Source organism: Neolamprologus multifasciatus, chromosome 22 (assembly GCF_963576455.1).
Source record: "Neolamprologus multifasciatus chromosome 22, fNeoMul1.2, whole genome shotgun sequence".
Lineage (NCBI taxonomy): Eukaryota > Metazoa > Chordata > Actinopteri > Cichliformes > Cichlidae > Neolamprologus > Neolamprologus multifasciatus.
In genome coordinates, this window is record NC_140459.1 from 23,546,770 (window position 1) to 23,573,896 (window position 27,127).

A 27,127-nucleotide genomic window follows, 5' to 3' on the forward strand; every position below is an offset into this window, starting at 1 on the left:
GTTGCCTTACCATGCCAACACTGTAAACTGATCACCAGTTGTTTATTAAAGCATATGCACAGGAAAAATGGCTGAATGTTTATACAAGCGTTTTTCATGTTGAGCCACAATATAGCCTCCACAGCTGGCCCTCTGTCAAAGGATCAGCTTTATCCCTGATCCATATCATCCATGCAAACAGCGCACTAATTATCCATGCTAAGACAAATCACACTGTTTTTTCCTGGTTCACTGGCCACAGCACCTTCTGTAATCCTCTGTTATCACACAGTTGGGGAGGATAGTGCAGCTAATAATACTGTGATATTAGCAACACTGATCTGCGAGTGATAGAGCGAGACGGCGCTCGGCGTTAATTCTGTCTGCACGAGGCCCCAGACCAGACTAATCCCTGTTTTAATTATTATTTTTTTCTTCCTTTGTACCCTTCCCAACCCTCATCAATGTTCTCTAATCATACCATCTAATTAAAAAACAGGAAGGGCGGCAAACAGGCACCCTCAGTGTCAAAAAAGACGGAAGGGTGTGATGTCAGTGGTAAATGAGCTGCACATGTTGGCACGGGCGTAAAGCTTATCGCTTGTCCAACAAGACACCAGAGAGAGCAAACACCACCCTTGGCATGTCTGTGTGCATACATCCAATTAAAAAGCCAACACCTAGAAAAGCAGATCACCTAAAGAATGAAACTGTTTTTGATGACTAAAAATTTAAAAAATTCTGATGTTAAAAATGAACGTGCTTACAGTCCTGCCACCCAGAGGCGCATTATATTAGAGCTTACTCGAGATAAAGTTTATTTATTTATTTTGGATGTCTTTCTGTCACTGCTTCTGTCTCATCTCGTCTGTGAGGAGAGTGGGATTAAGAAAGATTGCAGTGCTGTGGGATCAATATGATCCAGGCACCTCTCTAGCACTCTCCAAAAATCTCTACCAAGCAAAAAGCCACTTACAGAAGGAGTCTAGTGGATCATATAACCACTGTGCTGTTTGAGCTTTTGCTTCACCTCTGTAAAGGAACAACTGCATTTGCAATGAGTTTAATTGGTTATTTAAAAAAAACACATCCATCTGCTTTAAATGGTTCATACCATACGCGCAACCATTCACACTACTGTAGAATAAAAAACGTTAAAATCATGTCACCAGTTTTCCATGTACGGGTTCGACAGTGCAGCTTAGACTTTCCTATGGTGAATTTCAACACTGCCTGTCACCTTTTGCCTCCCCACGTTTATTGATGCAGTTGGGAAGAGTTTTTATGGAGGCTCACGGCCGTGCAGCCTGTAATTGCCGGTCAAGGCACGTTCACCAGAGTTCATAAAGGTTCCTCTGTAAATATATTCAGGTTGGCCTAGTGTCACCTCATACAAAAAGACAGGCTCTGTCTGATGAATGGGAAGAGGACGGGTATTTCATTGCCACACAAACACACCGCACAGGAGCACCAGACGAGTGAATTCATACCGACTGTACAAACTCCGGCATACACACATGCAACCTGTCCTGCTGTCCCAAAGAAGATTAAGATATATTACACTCCAAACCACTGAGCACGCCCTTGCTTTATTTCACCTTGCAGGTTCCCTCATTTTCCTCTCCTGATCCTTCTTTTCTTCTTTCATTACCAGCCACTAATGCGAGCTTTCCAAGCCTAAAATGCAGGGATATTTAGCCATGAGTCTCAAATTGTGTAGAACAAGACCTTCACTATGTGAGTAATACTGTCCTCTGAGGTGAGAATGACTAAGCCTAAAAAGCTAGTGCATCAACTCAGGAGTCCAGAGTGGGTTAGCTTTAAAGCTACTTACTATTATTTTTAGAGATTTTAGTCAAATGTACTGTTTTCAATTATGAAATTATAATAATAAATACTAAATACAAGGACTTATTCACAGACATAAGATCACTCCACTACTATCGACACAACGGTGCTTAATTCAATGAAAGCAAGCTGAGTTGGTTAAAAATATATATAAACTATTAAGATACACATTATAAAATGCAGTTTTTTGCCTTTCTTGTTATCTATATTTCCATTTATGGAAAGACTGGGGACGTCACAAAGACAGAAGGGATGTGCTGCTGTTGAGCAATGACCCAGATCAGACGATGACATGTCCGTCCACTCTGGGGATGCTCAGGGACCAGATGTTCTGCTGTTACTGCATCAGGGTCACACTGCAAACAAAGATATTTTTTTATTCCCCTTTCTTGTCATAGCAACAACCAATTATATGTTAAATAACTATAATAATTAATTGAATTGTATTAATGTTGATCAGATGCTAAGTTATTTGTCCTTTTTCACTTGTGTCTGGTTTGGATGTTTACATTTAGCTTAACAAATTACTAATCATAGGTGTCTCTGAGTGGCCAGTAATACGATCACCTCATATAAACATCACTATAAGACAACAAGACCTTTTATGCTCAAGGGCTTTATCCTGATACGGAGCACAAATTCACAGTTTCAGACTTTCGGACTACTTTCAAGCACTTGTGGAACATGCAGTGCAGCAGAACCATTTCAAGTGCATGTGTATGTAGTTACACACGGCATCAAACAATCGGGCCTAATGGAATGACTTTGCTGTACTCATCCTTGCAGTCCTGCTTTTACAATTTAAAATGAAAATCCAGTCTCCTCTGTGACAGACCACTGACTGCAGCACTTTTGGCCAATTGATTTCATACATTGCTTTCCTTCTAAGCCGCTCCTCTTCCCACTACTTCTTCCTTTTGTTTTATCAGAGCTAATTACTGTGATTGATTAATTGACCAAAGTGACACCCCTTACAGCTCTGTGACACCCAGTGCTGCACCAATCATACTTGGAGAAAGTTTAAGGAACGACAACCTTTTTCTTGGTTATCCTGAGAAATTGCCTTTATTTTTATTTCACTTTTACTTTTGTTAACTGCTTAAAAAAAAGGAAGGGAGAGCAGAAATATACAGACTATGTGCCACCAGCTGAAATTCAAATTAATTCAACTTTATTTAAATAGTCCCAAATCACAACAACAGTCACCTCGAGGTGCTTTATATTGTAAGGTAAAGATCCTCCAAAATGAGCAAACACTGGGCAACAGTGGAAAGAAAGAAACCTTCAGCAGAACCAGGGTTAGGGTTAACTGATCCTACACTAACTATATGCTTTATTTTTAAAAAAGGAAAAAATTAAGCCTGATCTTTTTAGGGAGGGTTTCTATCTCCCAAATCTGGCAGCTTGTCCCACAGAAGAGGTGCCTGATTCGGATTCATCTGTATGTTGCAGGTATGTGCTTATGGACCTCAAACACCAGGGTGCTCAGATGCCCAAGTGTACAAAACCCTGGCAGAGAACAATGGTGTTGACCAAAAGCCGTCAATATAAATTTCCATACAGCGTCTTTTGATCACACCACAACAAAAGAGCCTCTGAAGTAAACCATCCTTCTTAAGGTTATCTGCACTTGACCCAGGACATGATTTAAGGGATCAAAGCAAGCTGTGGGATGAAGCATCAGTAGAAGCTGCAGATCAAACACGAGCGTAAAACAATTAGTTTCACAGGGGTGATAGATGATGAAAGACAGAAAACAAGAGCATAATTGTGGTTTTGACCATACTGATAGATGACCTTTCTCTGTTAATATAATTAGTTAAATAATTAGAAAGGAAGAAGGAAGACGGACGTGACTGTTAAGCAAAGACGATGAAAAGCTTCGGGGATTACAACTAAAAAACTGTCACAAAAAAAAAAAACTTGGATAAGAGGATTATTTCAAAAATATGTTTTGTTATCGTCATAAATGCACTACGGCACAACTGCTGCAGCGATGCGGACAGTACTTTAGTATTCAAGTTCTCCCTTGAAGCTGCGATGGAAGAGGTGTTTATTAAAGTTATTTCTGAAATATTTTTGGCATAAATGAAATGATATATCTTTAAAAAAACATCCAGTCCATTTGGAGGCCCAGGGTGCCAGTGTGTGTAACTTAAATATGCCTCTGTGTACAAATTATAAGCCATTAGTGCATCTATGTGATTACTAAAAGCAACATATTGGATCCCAAAGGTGCAGTGCTTGGTAAAAACAACTAAAAAGACACCCAGTCAGGGCAGAGTGATCTGCCACATTACCTCCAAGCTCTGTGTGCTCTCTGGTGTCACTGGGATGGGGGTGAGGTAACACATGGCTAGACATGCTTACACAGACACGCTGCTGCATCGGCTGCTCCGGTTTACACGGAATATTGACTGATAAGCTGCTGCACCTGCTGTTTTTAAACGTAACGCAGATGATCAATGACAATTAAAGCTGCATATTAGTCACCAATCTTCATGTGTGCTGAGGTGTAATTTTGCCAGTGGAACGGAAATAGTCACCTTGGGAAAACACAGGTATGCACATGCAAGCCTGGGAGGTTGATAGAATCCATGGCTGAGCTTTTTTTTGTTTTGTTTTTTGTTAACCTTCCTCTCTGCACTCAAACATACCTTCTCCTCTCCAGCTCTTAGCCTGAGCAATGTGACAGAGTGAGTAACACGGTGTAGAGTGCTGGGGTGAGCCAATCTGCAGCATGGCACCAGGTGTTGGAGATAATGTTCAGCTGGAGAATTTCTTGGCGGGTGGCACAAACTTCATCATAAATGCTGCTTTGATCAATGGCACGTTGCGGATTGAGTCCTCAACCAAGTGCTGCTGCTCATAAATCTGAACTCCGGCAAACTTTGAAGGCCCACAGTGGCGCGACTGGCAACAAGAGCTATTGATCCAATGGTCAAGCAAAGGCTAATAAGCAAAACTGTGCTTGAGTGTAGAAAGCTAAAAAAAAATAAAATAAAAACTAGAAAAGAAGTACACAATGGGAGCGCAGACATTTAGGAACAAGCAGAGGCAAAAAACAACTATAGGCAAAAAATAAAGTTTAAAGGCAGACACAGCTACGGTCTGAAGGTTAACAAAGAAACCGTGTGTGTAAGATAGAGAGAAACTGAGATACAGCTGCTGCTAAATAAGAGGGCGTGACATTTGTAGACAGATAGCACATCTTTTCATTGCTCTGATGTGAGATCCTTGAGGTGTCAGGGCATCATAACCATTAGCCCTGAGGGATTTTTCATTTTAGTCCCATAAGCTTTTAAATGAAAAAGTTTACAAGAGTGCAGTTGTGGGACTTTAGTTATGCAGACAAGCCTTTCCAATAGAACATAAATCCACATCCAAAAGTGATGCATTATATATTACTTGTTACTTAATGCATGGCGTTAATTATTCCCTGGAGAAATGAATTTGTTAAACCACTGGTTACATTACTTTTGCATTACTCTGTAACTTGGTGTGAGATACATTGCCATATAGCCATTTAGCAGTATAAACCTCAGGCAACAGTCCCACACATTGACATAAATCCTGATCCTAATGAAGACAAAAAAAATTATTAACACAAAACTGACAGCAACGCTGAAAACCAGCCCAAAGAGCACTTAACAGGGATCGGCAGCAATTCTACTGGAGAAGTGTGAATGCTGTAAATAAGCCTGACCATCACTACTGCTTTTGTTACCTGTTGAAGATCAGGCTCGTTCTACTTGGCTGAGCTCGGTGTGCACGAAGCTGTTAAATCTCTCTTCTTTATTAGCCCAGAAAGTAGATTGTGTTCATCTGGACTTTACGTTTTTTAGTGGGAGAAATGTTTTCATTTTTTCAAGAAATGAGCTTTCTACATGTGACGTTTTCTTACCATCACGATTAAGCACACATCAAGATGCTTTGTGTTAGCATGTGATGTTGCAGAAACTGTTTTGCAGCAGTTGCTTCTGTCCTGGGTGAAATTTGCACTTTGTGATCACATTCTTGTCCCTAGCAAAAAGCTGTGGACAGCTCGACCATCTTTCTACTCCGTCCACATGGTCAGTTAAGTGATTATAGCACAAGTATGCAGAAAAAAGGCAAATAGAAAAACAGTAAAAGCCAATACTTGTCTACAGTAACCCGTGTTTCAAAGGTAATGGGTAGCAAGCTCAACTCTTGAAAACTTGCCATATCTAAATGGTAAAATGGTAAATGGCCTGTATTTTATATAGCACTTTACTAGTCCCTACGGACCCCAAAGCACTTTACATATCCAGTCATCCACCCATTCACACACAGGTGATGGCAAGCTACATTGTAGCCACAGCCACCCTGGGGCGCACTGACAGAGGCGAGGCTGCCGGACACTGGCGCCACCTCTGGCCACCACCAGTAGGCAACGGGTAAAGTGTCTTGCCCAAGGACACAACAACTGAGACTGTCCAAGCCGGGGCTCGAACCGGCAACCTTCCGCTTACAAGGCGAACTCCCAACTCTTGAGCCACTATCTATCACTTTCTACCCATTTTCCTGAGCTTACTTTTATCTTAGATGATCTGTACGCAGGATTTCCGATAACAGCCCCGGTTACTGGATTTCAGTTGACAAATTAGACCATTAAAATGCCTTACAGTAACAACACAGGAATTTACGAGACATAATGTAAATGGTATGGTAAATGGCCTGCATTTGTATAGCGCTTTTCTAGTCCTTAAGGACCCCAAAGCGCTTCACACTACATTCAGTCAGTCACCCATTCACACACAGGCGATGGCAAGCTACATTGTAGCCACAGCTGCCCTGGGGCGCACTGACAGGGGCGAGGCGAGGCTGCCGGACACAGGCGCCACCGGGCCCTCTGACAGGCGCCACCGGGCCCTCTGACCACCAGTAGGGGTTAGTAAACATGGGGTTAGTATCTTGCCCAAGGATATTTGGCATGCAGCCAGGAGGCAGCCTGGGATTGAACCACCGACCTTCTGATTAGTGGCTGACCTGCTCTGCCACCTGAGCTACAGCCACCCCATGTCTGAGAAACAAAGGGAGTAAAGCAAAACATTTGCTTTACTACAGCAGCCTGTTTTGTGCAAAAACAGGCCCGAGCATACGGATAAGAAATGTATTCAACATTCACAATGAGAAAAAGCGCCCACTCAACCGTGACACAGTACACATATTTATGCAAAATGCCCCTCCGTACGCTGCAAATGACCTGTATTCAGATGCTGGAAATCACTGTCTGTGTGCCCAAATGTACATATAATTGTGTTTTAAAGCAAAGCATGAGTGCGTAATCACCTTTTCTTGCACTGTCAGTCAAACGCTGTTCACCGGAGAAGCCGCACGATCACTCACTTCCACACACACGCTCGCCGTGACCGTTTTATAACATAAAAAAATAGCAGCTTCGCAGAGGAGTCCCAGTGGGAGGGTGTGACTAATGAATGTGTTTTCCTCATGGCGAACAACAGTTGGCATGTTCATGACACATCTGCATACGGTAACAACTCTCACAGCTGTAATACAACATGCACATGACTGTATACAAAGCAGGAAAATGATCATCTTGAGTAAAACAGCTGAGTTTAGGAAATCTCACGAGCCCTGACATGAAAAAAAAAACAAGTTTTCCACTGTCTTTTATAGAAGGAGAAGAAAGAGGCATTTATCTCCACAAAAACGAAACACACTCATTTCTCTGGAAACAAAAGAAAAACAGCCCCCGGACTCAGAAAGCTTTTCCAAAGACCACTCATTCACTCACTCACTCTCAGGTGAGTCAACCTAACAGCCAATCAATATATCCAGTGTTCTGCACTCCTCTCCGGCAACTCTTTATCTCTTTCTGCCTCTCTCGTACACACACGGACGCGCTCCCATCGCCAGGACAGGTTGACACAAATCAGCACGCCGGGGATAATCCATAGGCTGGCTAAATGTCAGCGTCTCAATTCCATAAAGGCGTGGAGTTAAAACAGACACGAGAAAGCAGGAGGTTACCTAGAGGGATCAAAACTCAATGGGTTCTCAGATCTCCAAACAGGAAGAAATAAGTTGCATTTTCCCAGGGAGCAATGTGTTTTCAGAGATGGTTGCATAAAGAAAAAAAAATCACCTGGGAAACAGAAAGAGTTTGCAAAAGTTACCCAGATAGAAAAGAAAAAGACGATTTAAGTTTTTGTTTGGAAACACTTTCTTTAAAATGGTGCAATCGCTTAACTGTGATGTGGCATTTTTTTTACATAAACTTTTTTTGTAGAACCGAGGGAATAAAGCTAATATTCAGACTTCTTTCAAGTACAGATTTAGGCACTTTATACTCTCTATTTACAGTATTCAAGCTGCTGTGGGAGTTCCTTTCAACATCTCAAGAGAGCACTGCTGGTAGATGAAAATGTATTATAGTGCTTTGAAAAACAATTGAGCACCTGAGAAAATTACAAGTCAAATAGCTGTGAGTTCCACTTAGTAGCTAGTGGGCAAATGAGGATCTGGCAGTTGGTTAGCATCGGGCATTATTTACATTGCCTCAAAGTGGATGGTGATGGGGAAGAAAATCAATGTGGATGCAAACAGTGTAACAGCAGAGTAATGTGTTCCCCTGGGCAAGCAACAGTGAAGAAGTCCTGTCAGGGTACCGCTGAGCAGAGGCAGAATTCACCTAATTCACTTGCCATTTTTACCAGGCCTTTCCCGCTGCCACATTCAATCCACATGCACATCTCAGCTTGTGGAGCTGGTGTTCAGAGCTGTCTTTTTCTGCCGCCTCTTCAGAATGCTAATTCCGTGGAACTGCCAATTAAAGTGCAGGATGGTAGAGATCGCATCCTATCAAGATCACATTCAGATATTCACAGAGGTGACGTCCTTGTTGGTGACTGATGGTGTTAATTGTGGTTCGTTCTCTCCCTTTAGCAACACATATACAGACAAACATGAGCGCAACAAAGAAACTCAGAACATGCAAGCTTGACTTGCTTTAGTTTAAAATGCTGTGGATCGATGGTTTTGACCACGATCTCTTGGCCCTTCCTTTTTGTGTCAGATCAATGAACCTGTCAGTCAGGTATCAATCAATAAAGTTCAGACAGATTCCCACATATTGAACGACGTTTGCAATCGGATAGAGGGAGACCGACATCACCCACTCAAGAACAAGAAAGCGTTCTTGTCATTTGCAAATACCAGTAATTTATAGTGATATATTTCTTAAAGCCAATGGAAAGCAATACAAGATTGAAAAATGTAAAAAAAACAAACAAAAACAAGTATTCTCATATTAGCGACATGACCCTTTGGAGCTAAACTGTAAACCATAAGATCTGAAATACAGAAACAGCTTTTAAGCTTAGCAGCTGTGTACACACCAGTGTCATGAAATCAGAGAGCGTATTTGCATGATGAGGAGAAGAGAGAGAGCGCATCATCAACCGTCAAGCCCCACTGAGTTGAAGGTTCACTGATCCATTCATTCACTGAGAGCAGAAAGGCTTTAGGTCAGCGTCATCAAACAGCCAAGCCTGACCTCTCTAATTGGCCACCAGCTGCGAGTTTTCAATCCTTGCACCCATCTCTCAACTTCACGTCCACCCTCTTCTTCAAAGGTCCTGCCCTTCCTTTCACATGTCGTCACGAGTGTCTGCTGATTCCTTTACTGCTGTACCATAGCATCCCTCTTTTGCCCTCACCAATCAGCCACAACATTAATAATGATCTTTGTCCTCTTCTTGGAGAGTTGTTGAGAAAGAAGCTTTGAGCTTCACACAAACACACGAGGTTACAACCCTCTTCTCAAATCATCCCTGAAAGGTTTTTTTTTTTTGGCCAGGCACATTAAGGAAAACCACTGCCATGAGGATGCACAATGTCTAGGTTGGTGCCCAAGCTACATTAAAATGAATTCCAAGACCAAAGGTTTACAAGCAGAACAACGCCCTGAGCATCACATCGCCTCCTACGGCTTATCTTCTTCTCCTATTGTATCCTGCTGCTATCTTTTCCCTAAGTAAACCAGCACCCAGCTGCTCACATTATGTAGCAGAAAATGCAATTCATAAGACCGGGCCACATTCTTCCATCGCAATACTCGCTGTGATTCACTTCACTTTCTTCACATCCTTAGTACTCCCCGCTCACTACCTCGACACATAGGTAAAGTGGGCTGATGAGTTTTTAAAAATGAGAAAAAATAGCCAAAACTTTTTCAAATCAGTGGTACAGTATGTGGGTAACACTTAAGCTAGCGAAACAAGAGAAAAACAAGTGAAACAATAGATGCAAGCCAGCTTGTCTGCATCGTGTCCTCTGTCTCTTGTACTTCCTTTTCCTTCCAATGTGCATGATCAACTGTGACTTGCAGTATCCATCGCTTGCCAAAGCCTTTCTGCCTCCTCTCTAGTGACTTACTCCCTTCTGCTCTTCCTTGTTCTTTAAGACAGCAAAGCCATGCTGCAGGTGCACCACTATAGACGCCACTGGCAACAACTGCCACAAAGATGACACAGCCAGTAGAGAACTGGGCGCCTCCCCATGACAACATAGAGCAAATCAAAGTCTAGGACAAGAAGCTGATGACATCGTAAAATATGCAAAAGAAGCACAGTCAGGCGGCTGTCTGTGGGAGCCCAGAAAGCGATCAGCTCTCCACTGGCCAAGCAAAGATTCAAAGAGACTTTAATATCACTTTTTTTTTCAGTTTTAAGACTGCTCAGAGTCAATCAAGTTCTTCTTGGGAAGTATTTTTGCTTAACTACTAAGCGAATGAGTGAAACCGACATGAGGTTTCCTGGGGCCCTCTCACTCTGAGATGACTTCTCATATATTTTTTCTGAACCTGTTTCCCTTATCAACAGTCTTTTTATCCTCCTCTCTGTCTCTCAGAGTCTGTGTCTCAAGTGTTAAATAGCTCAGCCAGTGCTACCCCTTGTCCTTTCCTGCCAACTGCCTGTGGCTCTAACTCCAAAGTCCTCTGTCTTTCTTTTTTTTATCTGAGCTGTCTGTCTCCGACACGATCCTGAAACTAAACCTGCATTTTTATGTCATATCCGAGACAGAGGCAGCATGGCAGATTTTCCTGATGCATAAAAATGCATCTACCTGTATTCAACCAATATATAAATATATATTTGTTTTTCAAGCTAAGCTTGGCTACGCGTGGTCTCGGAAGGCACAAAACGCCGGTGTGTATGTGTGAAAGAATACATCAGCAACAATTCTTTAAGCAGCAGTGAAAATATATTAAAGTGGAGCTGAAAGTGTGAATGCTTTAGCGTGCATGCACCGTTTGTGCTCACGCGGGCTTCTCTCTGTTTCCGCGAGAATGGGGGTGAAACAACACTTTACGGCTGGCGGTGGTAATCGAGCTCTCTAATTACTTCCTGAGCTGAGAGAGTTGTCAGAGAGAGGAGGAGCTGCCACAGATGGTGAGAGACCCACGCTGACGCCAGGACATCCTATCTCTTCATCATTAGAGCCGAGCATGTGTGTTTGTGTGAGACTGAGTAATCGAGAGAATGAGTGCGAGCGTGTGACCATGATTGAGTGTTCAAATTACACTTTAGAACCAGAGACCATATGATATACCCAGGCTGAGTTTGTAATATAAAAGCTAGGTGCTGCCTATCAAACAAATTACTGTTATCGCCCTATTTCATTTTGAAGCTAGTACCAGCTATAATCCAGCTCCACCAGACCTGTACATACAGTAACACCAATCCACTTCCAACCATGCTTCACCACACTCATTCGACCACCTGAAAACAAAAAAAGCATGCCTGTGGTGCATTACCTCTCCCCCCCCTTCTCAGCTCTCTCCCCAGATAAATGCCGCAAGCTGACTACTCACCATTGCGAAGAACCTTCAGTGCCGCTGACCTCCAGCAGGTCATAATCGTCCTCCAGCTGAAAGTCAGAAAAAACCAGGGCAATGGTGTCTCCCGGCTCAGCCAGCACAGTCCAGGTGCAGTCGGCATTGTTGTTATATTCAGATGGGTAATTGGGAGTAGTTATCACCCCACTCTGGCCCCGCAGTGTCCCTCCACATCCGTCATCCGCTGCAGAGAGAAACAGAGATGTGAAAGAATTAATATCAGAAGAAAAATCTTTGCAAAACAAAAATAATCACAGACACGTGAGCGTGAGGTGTACCGATCGCTGAATGTGTACAGAGGGGTTGCGCAGATAGATAATGGTGGTCGACGTGTTCGGCAACAACTCGTCACTCAAGGTGATTTTTATGTAGTTTCCCTACGTTGGTAGTAAAATGATAGCATTATTATGAGGTTGATAATAAATTAAATCTGCCTTGGTATAACCAGTACTTGCAACACACGTTTATTCAAGGACTTGCATGACCTTTAGAGTTATTGTGTGCTTGTGTGCGTGTTCGGAACAGTTACCTTGATCCATCATAATCATCAAATGATTAAAAACAGGAGCACATTTGTGACTGCTGATTTGATTTCTTTAAATCAAAGCGTAATGTGACTGTGCGTTTGCAGACACGTTCATTTATCTCGTCTCCTTAACTTTTTTTGTTTTTTCCCCACGGTTCTCCACTGTGTGTGGGAACCTCAATTGAAGAGTGCAGGAGTGGCAGGTGAGATATTTTACACATGTCAGCCTTCCATGCTGCCCACACCAATGCTATTGGTAATCAGAGATGCCACAAAGAGATATGAGGAGTCTGGAAACCCTAGTGTACAGACAACAGTCAATGGTCACGTTTGACTGTTGAAGTTATCATAATAAAATCTGATGGGGTAGTTTCTGGCTTGAACAAAATGAGTTCAATGACAAAAATCCCTCTCAAACATGGTTAAAGCCTTTTGAAAATGGACACTATTTATATATTTTTATTCTCCTATGAGGGTCTTGGAAGCAAACTTTTCCAATGACAACAATTATATGATTTATTTCAACATCTTCCAAAATTATATTCTATAACTTTTTTAGTCCATTTCTTTGGAAAAGAACCTAGGTGGTACTGTAAACTTTCCACCTGTTAGGAATACATTTATAAGATATACATGGTGAATATCAAGTAAGAAGAGAACTTTTAATTAAGGATTTTCCAGTATACTGATTGATACAGGACTGCCAACAAATATGAATGCAATTACTGAAGCCAGTGTCTGATGTTATCTGTTATTGGCAGATATAAGTCATAGCCAAGTTTCTATTTTATAGCATCAGCCCAGAATTTCAGGATTGGTGCATCCCTACTTTTAAGTTTTTGGAGCTTTCTGAAGAAAGGCTAATAGGACAAGAAAACGTCAGCACACAGATGAAAACATCTGTAGATGTCTGTTTCCACGACACCAAACAAACAAACTATCTTGAGAATAGATAGTTTTGAGAAAAGATGTTGTTGACCATCATCATAAAACTGGTTCAATTCATTTTTTAAAAATCCCTACAATCAGTTGACCCCCTGTGAATGAGTGCTTGGCAACAGTAGGAAGGAAAAACTCCCTTTTAACAGGAAGAAACCTCCAGCTGAACAACACTCAAGGAGAGTCAGCCATCTGCCACAACCCATCAGAGGTGAGGTACACTGGGGGTTACACACCACTTTTAACATAGAGAGTGAAAAGTGATAAGCCAAGAAACGCTCAGTGCGTCATGGAAAGCCCCCAGCAGCCTAATATATACCATAAGAACCACAAGTAAGCCTGCAGTCTGAGAGCAAAGTGTTCTGTTGGGGTGATATGGTGCTTTGGATAAATTCTTCAATAAGATGGGGCTTGATTATTTAAGAACGATGATGTGAAGATGTGGGGATAAGTTAATTGGATAATCCGAATGAATGTGAGTGGGAATGGTTGTCTGTCCCTGTGTGTTGGCCCTGCGACAGACTGGCGACCTGTCCAGGGTGTACCCCACCTCTCGCCCTATGACAGCTGGGATAGGCTCCAGCGCCCCCCGCGACCCTGAAAAGGATAAGCGGAAGCGAATGGATGGATGGATGGATGGATGTGAAGATTTTAAATTCGACTCTGGATTCAACACGGAACCACTGACCAGCAACAGATATGACTTCCTAGCCTTATTTATTGCAATTTACAGTAACAACAATAATAATAATAATAATATTTTTTCCTCTTTTTTTACATTTTATTTATCTTTTGGCTACACATTATCTTTCTGCCACAGGCTAAATTGCATATTTCCAAGCTCAGGAGCATGAAATTGTGTAGTGAGTTACAGCATATTGTTCCTTTGTCTGCAATTTTTGCCATAGGCCAGAGAGAAAGAAGTCATAGGATTTCAAAATGCCCCACAGTGCTCTTACAGTCGTCAGGAAGCGGGGAAAGCAGCATGATGCAACTTAATGCAACGTGGGGGGAAGTGATTAAATTCTGATTAATTCAGATTTGTGTTAATCAAAGCAACTCTTTCCCGCCTCAACGGTGCTTTAAGGAGACCATTAAATAATAAAGCATGCATTTAAAATGTTGCCAGGTTAACTCCCCATGCCAGCTTCTGATATGTTCATTACAGCTATGAACAATGCAGCATGTGACACTGCCTGAAATACAGCCTTCTTTCATTTATAAATCAGTTCACAAATCTGTGAACAGAGGGGACATGTCAAAAGAAGTTTCGAACGACACTTCCACAGTACTTGTGAAGGTGTGTGTGTATGCACGCATGTGCGAGTGTCTCTGAGGACATATCTGCATCACCGCGGAGTGGGATTCATTATATCGAGTGGCCAACTAGCTGTGTGTGGCGGTAAAGAAGGGAGGAGGAGATCAAAAGTGTCTGGCCCTGTCTATCATCCACTCTACCTGTCACCACCACACTCCCCCTGAGGGAGGGCAGGAGAGTGTACGGGCGAGTGGAAACCTGTGAGGTGTGAACCTCAATAGAAGGGAAACTACGACAGAAGGGGGAAAAGAAGGGGATGAAGAGGATGACAGGTGACATGCGAGGCTGGGTAAGGGAAAAGTGCAGGAGGAGGGCGGACGATGAAGAGAGAAGAGAGGTGCGTGGCGGGAGGGGCGAGAGGTGATCGTTGCAGTTGGAGTGACAGGAAGTAGAATGCAGACAGAAAAAAGGATGAGGAAGTGCATTGATATTCCACACAGGACTGTTTCTTCACACTTGAAGGGAAGTCTCCGACTCCTCACTCTTGCCTTCACCTTGACTTTTCCCCGTCACTCTCTGAATTTTCAGAGCCGGCACCGGCCGATGCAAGCACTGTACGACAACGGAGCCAAAGCGGGTTGTACCCACAGAGTATATGAAGCCCGCTCCCCAAAAAACTTCTGAACCGTTCAGTATGTGAGGTGTGCAGAAACTTATTTAATTTTTTTCTTCAGTCAATTGTAGATGTCAGACTGCTTCCCACGGTTGAACAGTGCATTTTTCAGCCTGTCACTTAGGATGTCATGGTTCTCTATTAAATGTTAGGAGCTGCTTCGATTGCTCTGAGAGTCATGGCAAGATATAAGACATAAGCATGACTGATGCATGCAAGCTATAAAAACACATTAGTGTTTAATATGCATCCAGAAATCAATCCTTATATAAGACCAGCAGAAATCATGAAAGCTATATCTGGGACTTTCTAATCACATGTGACCGACTACAACTAAAAGTCAGAGTGTCTTTGCAATAAGCAGGATAATGGATGCGTACACACCAAACATAAAACGTTGTGTCAGTGTGATGCTGCAGGTATGTGCACTGACATTTAGAACTTGTCAGAAGTAAGCTTATTTCTGGAAAGATATGCAGCAAAAAAAAAAAAATAGCGAGAGAGATGAGGTGTGGGTCTGAGCACAGAAAAGCTCAGAAAAGGACGACAGTGGAGACGGAAAGGGTGTCAAAATCTGAATAAAAGACTGATGTTAAATCCTTTATATGTGTACTCGTATGATAAGCAATGACATTTTTAACAGCTAAAGAAAAAAACAAATTGGGCACAAGACAGGAAATGTAAAACATTATCTGTGTCATCAACGGCTGGCTTATCATCTTTGGCCCGACAGTGTTGGCACGTTGGTCCTCTCCTGTGTCCAGAATGGTGACTGTGCCAAAATGTTCTCTCTGCTCCCAAAGTACAGTGCAAGTTCTGCTCTAGCACATATGGGCAGGCTCTATAATTGGAGTGACATTAACAATACACTTATGCATTATGAAGGAGCACTCAGGTGTACACGTTGACTTTTATGTGGCACCAGGAGACCTCAATTAATCACAGGGGAAATTGCCAGTTTCTAAAACTTGTTGGCGTGTAATTTCTGCTGAAAAGGTGACATAATCACATCCTTCAGTGCTTGAGTGATTTTTTTTCCCCCCCAGGATGGAGCCTTGGTGGGAATGGGGTGAGGAGATTGACAAAGCTGAATTGGGGTCTAAACAGAAATTCTCTAGGAAGCAAACAGAAATGAAAGAGGGGACAAAGTTATCGTCGAGAAAATATAAATGACAAAGAACCGTGATTTTGAAATGCATGCAAAATAATCTCCCATTTTAATGTGGAGAAAAGGCATGTGCATGTGCCTGCGTGTGACAGGGAGGGTGGGGGGACTGTGCTGGCGCGTGGTGCCCAGCCATGTGTGCTCCTATGTGGGCTTCCTGACTCCCGGCATGGCTGCAGATGGCATAGAGTCTCAGCGGTCTGCTCAGCAGGCGCACTGACACAAACCGTTGGCCACACGGACACAGTGACACACACACACACACACACACAAGAAAGCAAATGAATATAGATGGTCAAGCAGTTTTCTAGGAATTAATCTTTTATTCAAAGACCAATCTTGCAAACTGAAGTACTATAGTGTCACTTTTGCCTACAGTGTAAGTATTTTCAAGAATCCTCATGTTGTGTCAGACAACATGCACTGGCAGGTGTCGCTGCCACAGGGGTGCTTGCAGGGAAGGACAACTGGCACGAGCGCCTGACTGGGAGCTAACACATGAGGTCCTGCCATGGTAAATAAGATATCAGAATAACCACCGAGAACCAGTGTCAGGTCATGTAGAGGCATGTGTAAATATACTGTATGTCGGTGCATGCGGGCTGGAGAAGCTGGTTTATCCACCTGGTGGAGAAAAGACTAAATGAGCGAGACCGATTGCTCTTCATTCCAAAAACAAAGTCAGTTATTTTTTTATAGCAACTAGTAGCTATAACCAAAGCAGATTTCTTGTTTCTTTTTCTTCTTTCTTTTAAACAAAGCATGAACTTTTTTCCATAAAAATAAATGAAAGGCCTCACATAGGGGGTGGCTGTAGCTTCCTACTTACCTCTGCAGTAAGGAAGGGGGAAATCCCAGGCTGCAGTACCAGCTGAAGTGGCAAGGCAGGACAGGGTGGTGTGACCCTCTAGAACATGGCCCGGGCTGCAGCTGTAGCGGATCTTGTCCCCGATATTAAAAGTAGACCCCTGCTGGTGGCCGTTGAGTAGCTTTCCAGGATTACCACAAGTGTAGCTGGGCAAAGCTGTAGAAATAGAAGGGGGGGGAGAGAGAAAACTGACAGTAAACGAGGCGGGTTGTGGTAAAGTATGTGGCACTGCATCACGTTAGCACTGCCAAGGGCCAGAAAACGAGGGAAAGTCTGATGACAGATTACGACACACAGAGCCATCTGTTCATGGCAACATTTGCATGACCCAAGCAGCAACATCTTTCCAAAACAAACAGATAAACAGATAAAATCTTATCTTCTGAGATGTGTGCACATAGTTACATGTAGTAGCAGAGCTCCGACAAGTTGACATAGTCGAGAAATTCCAAATGCACTAAGTACTGTTTTACCTATCAGGGTAGTCGCTTGAGCACGCTATGTTGACCATCGCTGCTTGTGCAATCATGTAGGTGCATGCAAAGGAGCACGCTCACTATTGGTAGAACCTTGACTAATTATGTATTATTATGTAAATCAAGTTCAGAGGAAGTTCAGCCAATCTCGTGTCTGTGAGCTCATGTTATGTTCCAGTGAAAGACACAGTTTCCATGTACCTTAATGACTTACGCCTGAACAGCTAAGTCTATAACACATTGCTACAGTGCTATATAGGAGTGCAGTGGATTAGAGCTTTGCTCTGCATTTCAGACAGTAAATCCTTAGAGTGTGAGCAAAAGGGCAATGACCAAACATACATCATACACACACACACACGTACTCTGTGTCACCCAGCTTACTGTCCCGGTCACACACTCCCACACAGCGAGGGAGCTGGCCAGAACATGTGCTGGACTTTGGATGAAGCTCAGTCCCTCAACAGGAACTGGGTTGAACTCCAGCGAGGACAGAATGGCTCCTACACAGAAACACAGCTCGCTGGCACCTCGCCATCGTGCTCAAAACACACTCAAGTTTTTTTTTATCCTATCTAATGTCTCCAGCTCTACAACGCATTACCAAAAAATAAATAAATAAAATATTTTTAGTCGTCTCTTACTGACTGCCCAAAAAAAAAAGCATGTCTTAAGAAAATTTTGCCTTTTCTTTAATTAGAAAATGTTTGTCATTTGTTTAAATAACTAGCTCTTAACATTCATAAAGACGAGTGCATGACTGGCATGTTAAGATGCTTCTTGTGATCCTTTTCTAGGGAAAAATATAATGCAATGATCTTTTTGTCGTGCTGCTTTGACGCAGAAGAAATGCTTTAAGTCATACTTCATTTAAACCCTAAAACTCCCTTTTTGTCTCTTTTTTCTTTCTTGTGATTGTTTGTTTTCATGTTTCAGGTTTCCTCACTCTAGTCTAAGCTAAAGACTTCCTCACAGCAAGGTCTAACAAGGACGGATCAATCATTTCACCCCATAGTGCATTCTACAGAGCTGGAGCTGTGGAATTAACTGGCTGGTAAATAAACTGCAAACAGTTTGTGTCCAGTCCACGCAGCAGACAACATGACCTCTACCAGTGCGATTTGAAATGTCTTTGTGTGTGCGCGAGCATACTCTGCTACTCCCAGCTGTGAAGCTAACAGAAAGAAACCACTCCAAATGTTGTTTATGTAAGTAGCTTATTACAACTTTTAGTTAAGTTTTAAAATGTGTCACGAGCCACTTTATGTATGTTTTAACCTAAACTATAATCTCTTGTTAACCTCAGCCAAGTAGTTTTGTTGCACAGACGTAACAGCAAGCGAAAATAAAAGTAAAACTAAACTTAAAAATAGTCTCACACAAACCTCGGGCTCCTTCTCGAACATCATGTGTGTTTTTGACACCGCCAACCTCGCCTTCCTCCTAATTTTATTCCTCATTTTAAGCTGAATACATTATACAGTAGTTCAAGTCAGGATTGCCTACAGCTGTTTTTGCAAATGCACTGCAGCTCTGAACTTTTCCAGACATTCTAAGTCAGACATTACACTGTTTAAAATGCATGCACCCTGGTTCTTGTGACGTCTGATACCCATGATTTGCGTCAATGTAAGATTATTGCAGTTATCTGTCCTGTGCACCACAGCTACCGAGTGGGTGCCCTGCCCACTGCCTGCTTTACTAGGCAGACACCTTTTTCTAAAACCGCAGTGTTTCCAGTAGCTAGAAAGCGGCTGATGCAAACTGCACCCTGCTGTGTGCTAGACGTTGTCGTAACACTGTCTGAACGTCAACTTCAGACAGCTTTCTAACCGTATCCTCCTGACATTTTCAGGAGTTTATATGTGTAAACAGCTTACATGGGTTGATTCAGATGGTAAGAAAAAAAAATATGATTGCGAAGGTGGAACTCATATCTAAGTCATGATTAGATACAAATTTTAACTGTCTGTTAAAAATCATAGCATGAGCAAGATTTCTTGAAGAAACACAATAAGGCATCTGCTTAAAGATATTCATTGTAAAATCCTGTGTTTAAAAATAGTTTCAAACCTTTGAAAACTAATAAAGGTTATTAACAGAATGTGAAGACACAGCCACTTTGTATGTATTGTGTTGAAAGAGATATTAACTGAAGCCAAACTGGTCAGGCTGTGCCTTTATGCAATTCCATTTGTACCATTAAGAGGTGGAGAAATAATCCTAAATTAAGTTCACATCAAGCGATAATGAGGTAAAAAAAAAACAACCCAAAAACAGAAGGAGAGTCTGGGTTTGTCCAATTCTCATGAGAAGGCAGGAGCAGGAAGAATTTCAGTTTGAGCTCTTGTTGGCAGAGGTGGGACCACACGTGAGGAGGCAGAGAAAGCACTTCAGAGAACCGATTGACCCGGAGAAGTGTCGAACTGTGTGAAAAAAAATGTAAAAAATTGGCAAATCTGTCCAGCAAAATTATGTGGCCAGTGCGAGCGGCTGCCCTATTGAGATAGGATAGGTAGGTGAGTCTGATCCATATTTTTTTTTTAATTATTATTAACCTTTATTTAACCAGGAAAATCCCATTGAGATTAAAAACCTCTTTTTCAAGGGAGACCTGTCCAAGATAGGCAGCAGCAGGTGTCTCACAGTTACAGAAATTACTCAAACACAGGCAGCAACAACACACATGCAACAATAAGTGAAAGAATACAAATAAAATAAAATAAAATTCAATAAAATTCAAATAAAAATAAATAAATAAATAAAAAAATCAGTTAAAATGACAATCAATCTAATTGAAACAGTTGCATGTTTCAATTTCTCGACTATGCTACGTTTGTAACATGCAAAATGTTCACATGGGTTTTATGTGTCCGGTGTATAAAGGCCTTAACAGGTAAAACACTGCCTCTTGTGGTCAACGTTTGAATTAAACTCTGCACTGAATCTTTGCATAAAGTATCTTCCTGTTTAATTTTCATATTTGGACGAAGGTATTTTTGACCGACAGAATAAAAATTACTTTCATTTGCAAATGTCAGAGAAAGTTAATACATTCCAGTATTTATACATTGGATCCGTAGATGCACAAATATACATAAAAGCACCAACACACTGTGTAAAGTGATTATGGAGTACAGGGCTGAATGGGTTGGTCTCACCATGTCAACCAGAATTCCCTGATTAAACGAGTCAGTATGTTTGCTATCTATGGATATGCCCTGGCTTTAACACTGTTAACCAACAGCAAAACATCTGAGTCAATTCCACACCCCTAACATTTCCCTATTCTTCTGAAGAGGGTTTTTTAAGAGTAAAACCAGTAGTGACTCACAGCTGCACTTTGCACTTCTGGCTCCATCCCAATCAGTGATTTCACAGCAGGTGTTTCCCATCATCTGTTGAAGGCAGAACACCTGCTCACACGCTAAAGATGCCCTACGCGACTTGCTGCTGATTTACCTTTTAAAAAACCTGGTTAGTACTTTTGTACTCTCCCTCTGGCACAATCCAGCACTCTAATGACAGGCTGACATGTCAATTCCACACTCTGCTGTGTCACAGCCTTTATTTTGACCAGCCGATGCTACCTTATTACAGCTTCCCTTCCAACATTACCACATTAGCATATACACAAGGACTCTGCTCGATTAGCATATTAGCTGCCGGGACTGACTTTTTTTAGTGCTGCAGTTTGGCCACAGGGGGCTCTGTTGCCAAGCAGGAAATGGTTTTGACCCTGTCATTAAACCATGTGAGTCTGAATCAAAGTCACTGTGAGTGTTTGATACTGAAGGCAAAGGATAGAGGAAGACAGAAACATGGAGTGATGCACAGGAACAGAGCTCATTCTTACAGCCGACAGTTTGACTTGAGTAAATAACAGCATCAACACTGGCTGCATTCCATTTTAGACGTGCCAGTACTAGAGCCCTGATATTGTACATGTTGGCTTACCGGCATGCCTAAATGGAACGGAGCCATCGGTAATGTTATTAGTTACACCTGTGCTTTTCCTTCTTACAGTCAGAATGTCTGCGAGGTCTATTTTTAGACTGGGATGACAGATGCGTGAGAAAAAGACATGAACACAGACTGGATGTGTATATTTGTGTGTCTACAAAATAGTGACAGAGACAGCGAGATGAACCAGCTGGCTGATTTCACTGAATTAAAACTGACTGAGGGCGCAGCACTGTCAGAGTGGAGATGTGTTAAGTATGGTAATGCATGGACTCTAATACACATCCATGTGTGTCTGTGTGTGTGTGTGTGTGTGTGTGCGTCTTTGCGTGTCTGCATGTAATAATCCCATCACACTCTTCATTTCAGGTTATTAGTTTGGGCAGTAAATTAAGTCTAATAGTGCCATTACCCATGCAATCCCCAAACAGGGCTAGGCCTGGAGCGCAGATATAGCACATACATTTTTAACCTGCCGGTGAATCATCAATATTGCCTTTACTCCCACAATGTGAAGCAGTTACCAATGAGCAGCAGGATAGAAAAAGATGTATTTGCTTCGCACAAAGGAAGCGAAATGAAGTTTTTGTCTTGGCTTTGCTATTCTCCCTTTGGAATGTTCCAGAAAACAAAAATACAAGTTGAGCAAAAATGACGCCTCTCTTTACATAACAGAAAAAAATAGAATACCGAGGCAGCAGTGTATAAAGACAACCAGCATTTAAAAGCTCATTTATCACAGTCTGTTCCATTCATACCTGCAGGCTAAATCCTAAACATAGAAACTAAGAAAATGGGAGAAGCTTGGGGGGGGGGGGGGGGGGGGGGGGAAGCAACATAACATTTTTTCACTTTTTTCTCCGTTTACTTTACATGTTTTATATATGTGAATTATTTTCCACACAATTTACAGCTTTCATAAGGAAAGAAGAGACATGCATTTCTTCCACCGAGTTTGGCTCATGTCGTTATATGGACTATTCCTTTCCAACTGGTTGCATCCCACCCAACAGCACCAGCCATTTGGTGTTCCTCATGGCAGGTCCATAAGTCACTTGGATGGGTGATTGTGACAAGGCCTGTCCCTGGAGCCCATGTGCTTTAAGCGCTTTCGCTGCAAGTGGTCGTCCTCATCCATCAGTGTAGCTAATTCTACAACACACAGCAGCTAGAAGTAGAAGTATGAGAACACGCCAAAGTGCACACAAACAATCAGCACAGGCACCTTGCCATCCATCGCATCATCCATCCCTCACGTTCTTTTCATCACCTTGCCTCAACTCCCCATCCTCACTCATTCCTGCTTCCTAGAACAGAGGATGGGATGGCCTCTGACCCCAGTGTGATTGATGTGCTCACTTCCTGGGTGTGTTCAAGCCTGTTTCTCTATTTGTCATTTTCTTTCTCCAGAAGAAGGAAAAGCTATCTGCCCTTGCACACTGCCCAACACATCTGTCACAAAACAATTATTAGAAAAGGCTTACGTTGCAAAATAAAGGCATCATGAATCTGTAGTGCTGTAGTAAAAGGTGTCACATGGGCAACTTAACAACTGATAATAACAAAGTAACGACCGGTTTTGAGATTTTTTTTTTTTTTTTTGCAAATTTAGAAAAACTCAGAAACAGAATTTGGTCATGAAGAGTTAAGTCCCGTTTTAGTCCTGCATTGAAGACTCTTTGGCAGTAGTCACATTTCTGCAAATGCATTGTTGAAATGTGAATTCAATAAACCAAAATTCAATAAAACAAACAATTGAAAACAACAAGGGTATGAATACTTTTTGATCCCTTTGTAAAAAGCTGCATGTCATCAACTGCAAGAGCCAAATGATAGGTGGGAAAAGAGAGCTTTGTTCGAGGATAGATTTGTTTGTTTTACTTGGGTTAAGTCGACAGTAGTAGGAGGGACAGAGACTATAAATCTAAAAATTACAGAAAGTGCAAGGAAGAAGAGAATTGAAGCGTGTTGAAGGGATGTAGAGACACAGGTTGGAGCCTGTCTCGGTAAAGTTGATGCAACATCACTCCCTCTGCCATGTATCAGATGGGAGTAGAAGATGCATGATTGACAGTGTAACAGAGCAGATAAAGTATATGCGCACAAATATAGCTTGAGAGATACTACGGAGGTGCAGAATAAAATCCATGCACTACGCAGAGATTTGCTATTTCCTGACTTGACTCGTCTCATCTGCTTTTTTTTTTCTTTCCAATTTCCTTCTATACAAGTTACATCACTGTAAATAAATACAAAGCAACACAATGGGAAAAGACGCGCTTGTGTGTAACGGTAATTTAATCCAAGTCATTTTCACGCAAGACTGCAAGAGAGATCCAAACAGGCAGGTGGCAAGGACTAAACAGCTGCAAAGATTTTGCACCATCATAAATTGAAAGAAATTGCAGTTCCTGGCTCTGACTTCAGCCTGACTCAACTCTCTTAAGACTATTTATGCCTTTATGTATCTGTGCAGGAATTTACATACTTGTATTATGTTGAAAGAGAAGCCACATGTGGGGTATAATAACCTAAAAAGGTCATAAAAAACAACAATTAGCTTTAATGAAATTTACTAGAGTGGAACAAACTTTGAACAAGGAAGCAAAAATAAGAAAAAGTTGCCCAAGCAGGCAAAGCACAGCTCAGGTCAGGCCAAAATAAATCTCCAAAAAGGAAACCCGAAGACAAGGGGACAAAGCAGGAAAGGACGCAGGCACACTGATGAAAAGATGATTAATGAGGGAAGATACAAGACTCTAATAAGTGGCCACAAATACATGAACTCTAATATTCTAATTATTATTTGTCCAAAAGCCAAAACAGATTAGAAATGCCCTGTTTAAATGACCTAAATCATAATTAACCAGTAGGTTAAACCAGTGGGCTAGAACCTAAACAATTTTACTGTTTTAAATTACTTAACTTTCTAATCTTCTTTTGCTGTGTTCCTCCTGTACATACATTGCATATGTTTCATAGTTATAGACTGTATATAAAAGTTGGACATAGACATTGTAACACCACTGATCAGCTGGTGAAATCCCATTGTAAGCGCTTCTGTTGCCATCTTTCTGTTTTGTGTGGCAAGAGAGACATGAATCTAACTTATACTGAACACTAATAACAGAACAATCAAGAAGTAGGTCTGTCCCAAACCATGTCTTGCTTTACAGGCCTTTTTGATTCATACAAGACTATTGTATACTAAATGAGTATCCCCTTGTATTTACCAGACTTTAAACTCATCAATAAAGTTTTCACTGAAGTGTTCACTCAAGGCAGCTGAAGGCTGCTCTCATATATCGCGCTATGATCTTTTGGTTGGATACCTGTTTGTTTTGCAACCATATGCCTCTTATTATCCCTTCCTGGTCACTAGAAGGAATGCAGGTTTAAAGCACTTCCACACTGGCTTCACTTTTCAGACAAAGAAGCTGTATCTGGCTTTTATATACCAGCTATAGTAAGGAAGCAAACTAAAAATTGAACTTCCCAAGCTGAACTTGTGCTCTGTGGATAGTTTGTCTTTTATTACAAATGATTACAGCAGATTTCATTAAGCCTTGACTAGGAATTGGAAAAAAAAAAGTCAATGCATACCTCCACTTAAAAAAGTTTATGGTCTAGGACTAGACTAAATCTATGGCTTGGAAACTGTGCCCTGAAGAAAATAAGATTAACAGTGACCATTATGCTCAAAAGACAATAGATATCTTATTCCGGGAGGCGATCAAACTTCTGCCAAATGAATAAACTGCTGATTAAATCAAATGCACGGCATATTCATAGTCATGCTTTTCCTCATGTAAACACCGGACTGTAACAAAGTCACAACTCATACAAACAGCTGACCTGAAATCTTAACAATCAAATAGGCTATAAAAATACCAAGGGAGGTCCCAAAGTGTAAGAAACGTAGCAGAGAGGCAAACGGGACATCCACAGATTATTAGAATAGAAATAAGCACAGGAGATATGGGGAAAGGAAAATAAAAACTATCGTTACTGAACTAAAGTCATACCAAATTCCTCTTTCCAATCCCTTCTGCGTGTCCCTTTCTTTCCTCTACATCTTCCTGCCACGCATTTGCAAGTGACATTGCAAGATCGATTCCAACACACAGGTGCATTAGCTCAATAAGCAGTTTCTGCTTTGTCAAGCAGCAATTCAATCAATGCCTGCTGTTCCTTACACATGGGCAGGACAAAAGCTGGCAACACCCATCACTTCTGCTTAGAGAGGCTGAGAATGCAAAAATTAACTCACCCCCCCCCCCAACCCCTCCACCCCCCCCCCCCACCCCCCCAGGCCTTGTTGCTTTCTGTCTTCATTTTGAAGGAATAGTAGTTTTACTTCTTCACACTTTGTTGATACTTTGAAAAAAATATCCACATGATATAAAAACTTAGTCTTAGAGTCTGGACCTAAACTACCTAGGTAACTCATTTTAGGATAGAGGATTTCATCTAAATTGCACACTACAGAGGCCAGAAACCAAAAACAGTTTAAAGAATTTCATTTGATTTAATAAATTTACCTTAACATATTTTTTTTTTTATCACAAATTGTTATTTCAGTACCTGTGCCGTGTTCTCTGCAGAACTAGATTGTAGTGATGCATTTTGATTACTTCGCTTAGCCAGATTTAGATAGGCAGGGGAAACCCCTTATCACTACTGCTGAGTGTAATCACATTTGACAGTGTTAATAAGTGGAACTGTGGGTGCAGGTAATAGTTAATGTTTCACTGTGTGTCGCTGCCTCAGTGGTTCTTGGTTGAGGATTCACGAGATTTATTGCGCAAACACAATAAAAGACACACACACACACGAATGCATATAAATACAGACCGGATTGAACTCAAGATATTCTCATTTCCCACGCACACAACAGCAGGTGCAGTAAAAGGGCCAGTTCCTGTGTGGGAGGCGCTGAGGTGTGAAGGAGAGCTCATACAGAATTGATGGCTGCTGACAATGTCTGCAAAACGGAATAATGTGCCATTCAGTAGCCATTCACTATATATGAGACTAAACTAAGAGGGATCAGGGAGCATGAGAGACTTCAAGGAAAGCCAGAAGACAGATGAGAGACAGAGCTGAGGGAGCTGGGAGGAGAGATCAGTACATCTGTGTACAGCCTTGACTCTGTCTGGATTGAAGTATCTATATCCCCCTGGCTTCCCAGGCTTATCTCTCTACTGACATTACTCTTTCAAACAATAAAATCGCAGAAATCCTGCGGTCACCACTGCAAGCTCACGTACACAGGTTCACACAGGGACATTTACACTGAATTAAGAAGATCATACGTGAATATCTGGTGCACTGGTTTGCTAAATGGCTCACAGTTCATCACTGGTGATACTGTACTACAGCGTGTGTCGAAATAATGAAGGTGTACCGATACAGCTGATTTGGCATTACACAGAGCATTGTGCAATTCTGAGATCGGAGAATTGAATTAAAACAAGTCTATCAAACCTTAAAAGTGATAAGGACTGAGAGATAACACTTGAAATCAATACAACAATAAGACTCATCTT

At 41.8% G+C, this 27,127-nt stretch overlaps 1 protein-coding gene across 1 annotated transcript in view; it reads right to left on the minus strand.

The window, feature by feature from the left end:
- Window positions 1-27,127, minus strand: part of csmd2 (CUB and Sushi multiple domains 2) — a 265,124-nt gene that overhangs the window by 165,284 nt on the left and 72,713 nt on the right. The window contains exons 4-5 of the mRNA XM_085147768.1: window positions 17,101-17,295; window positions 11,687-11,894 (exon numbers count right to left, since the gene is read on the minus strand). Of these exons, the coding sequence (XP_085003894.1) occupies window positions 11,687-11,894; window positions 17,101-17,295 (403 nt within the window). The remainder of the gene's footprint in view (window positions 1-11,686; window positions 11,895-17,100; window positions 17,296-27,127) is intronic.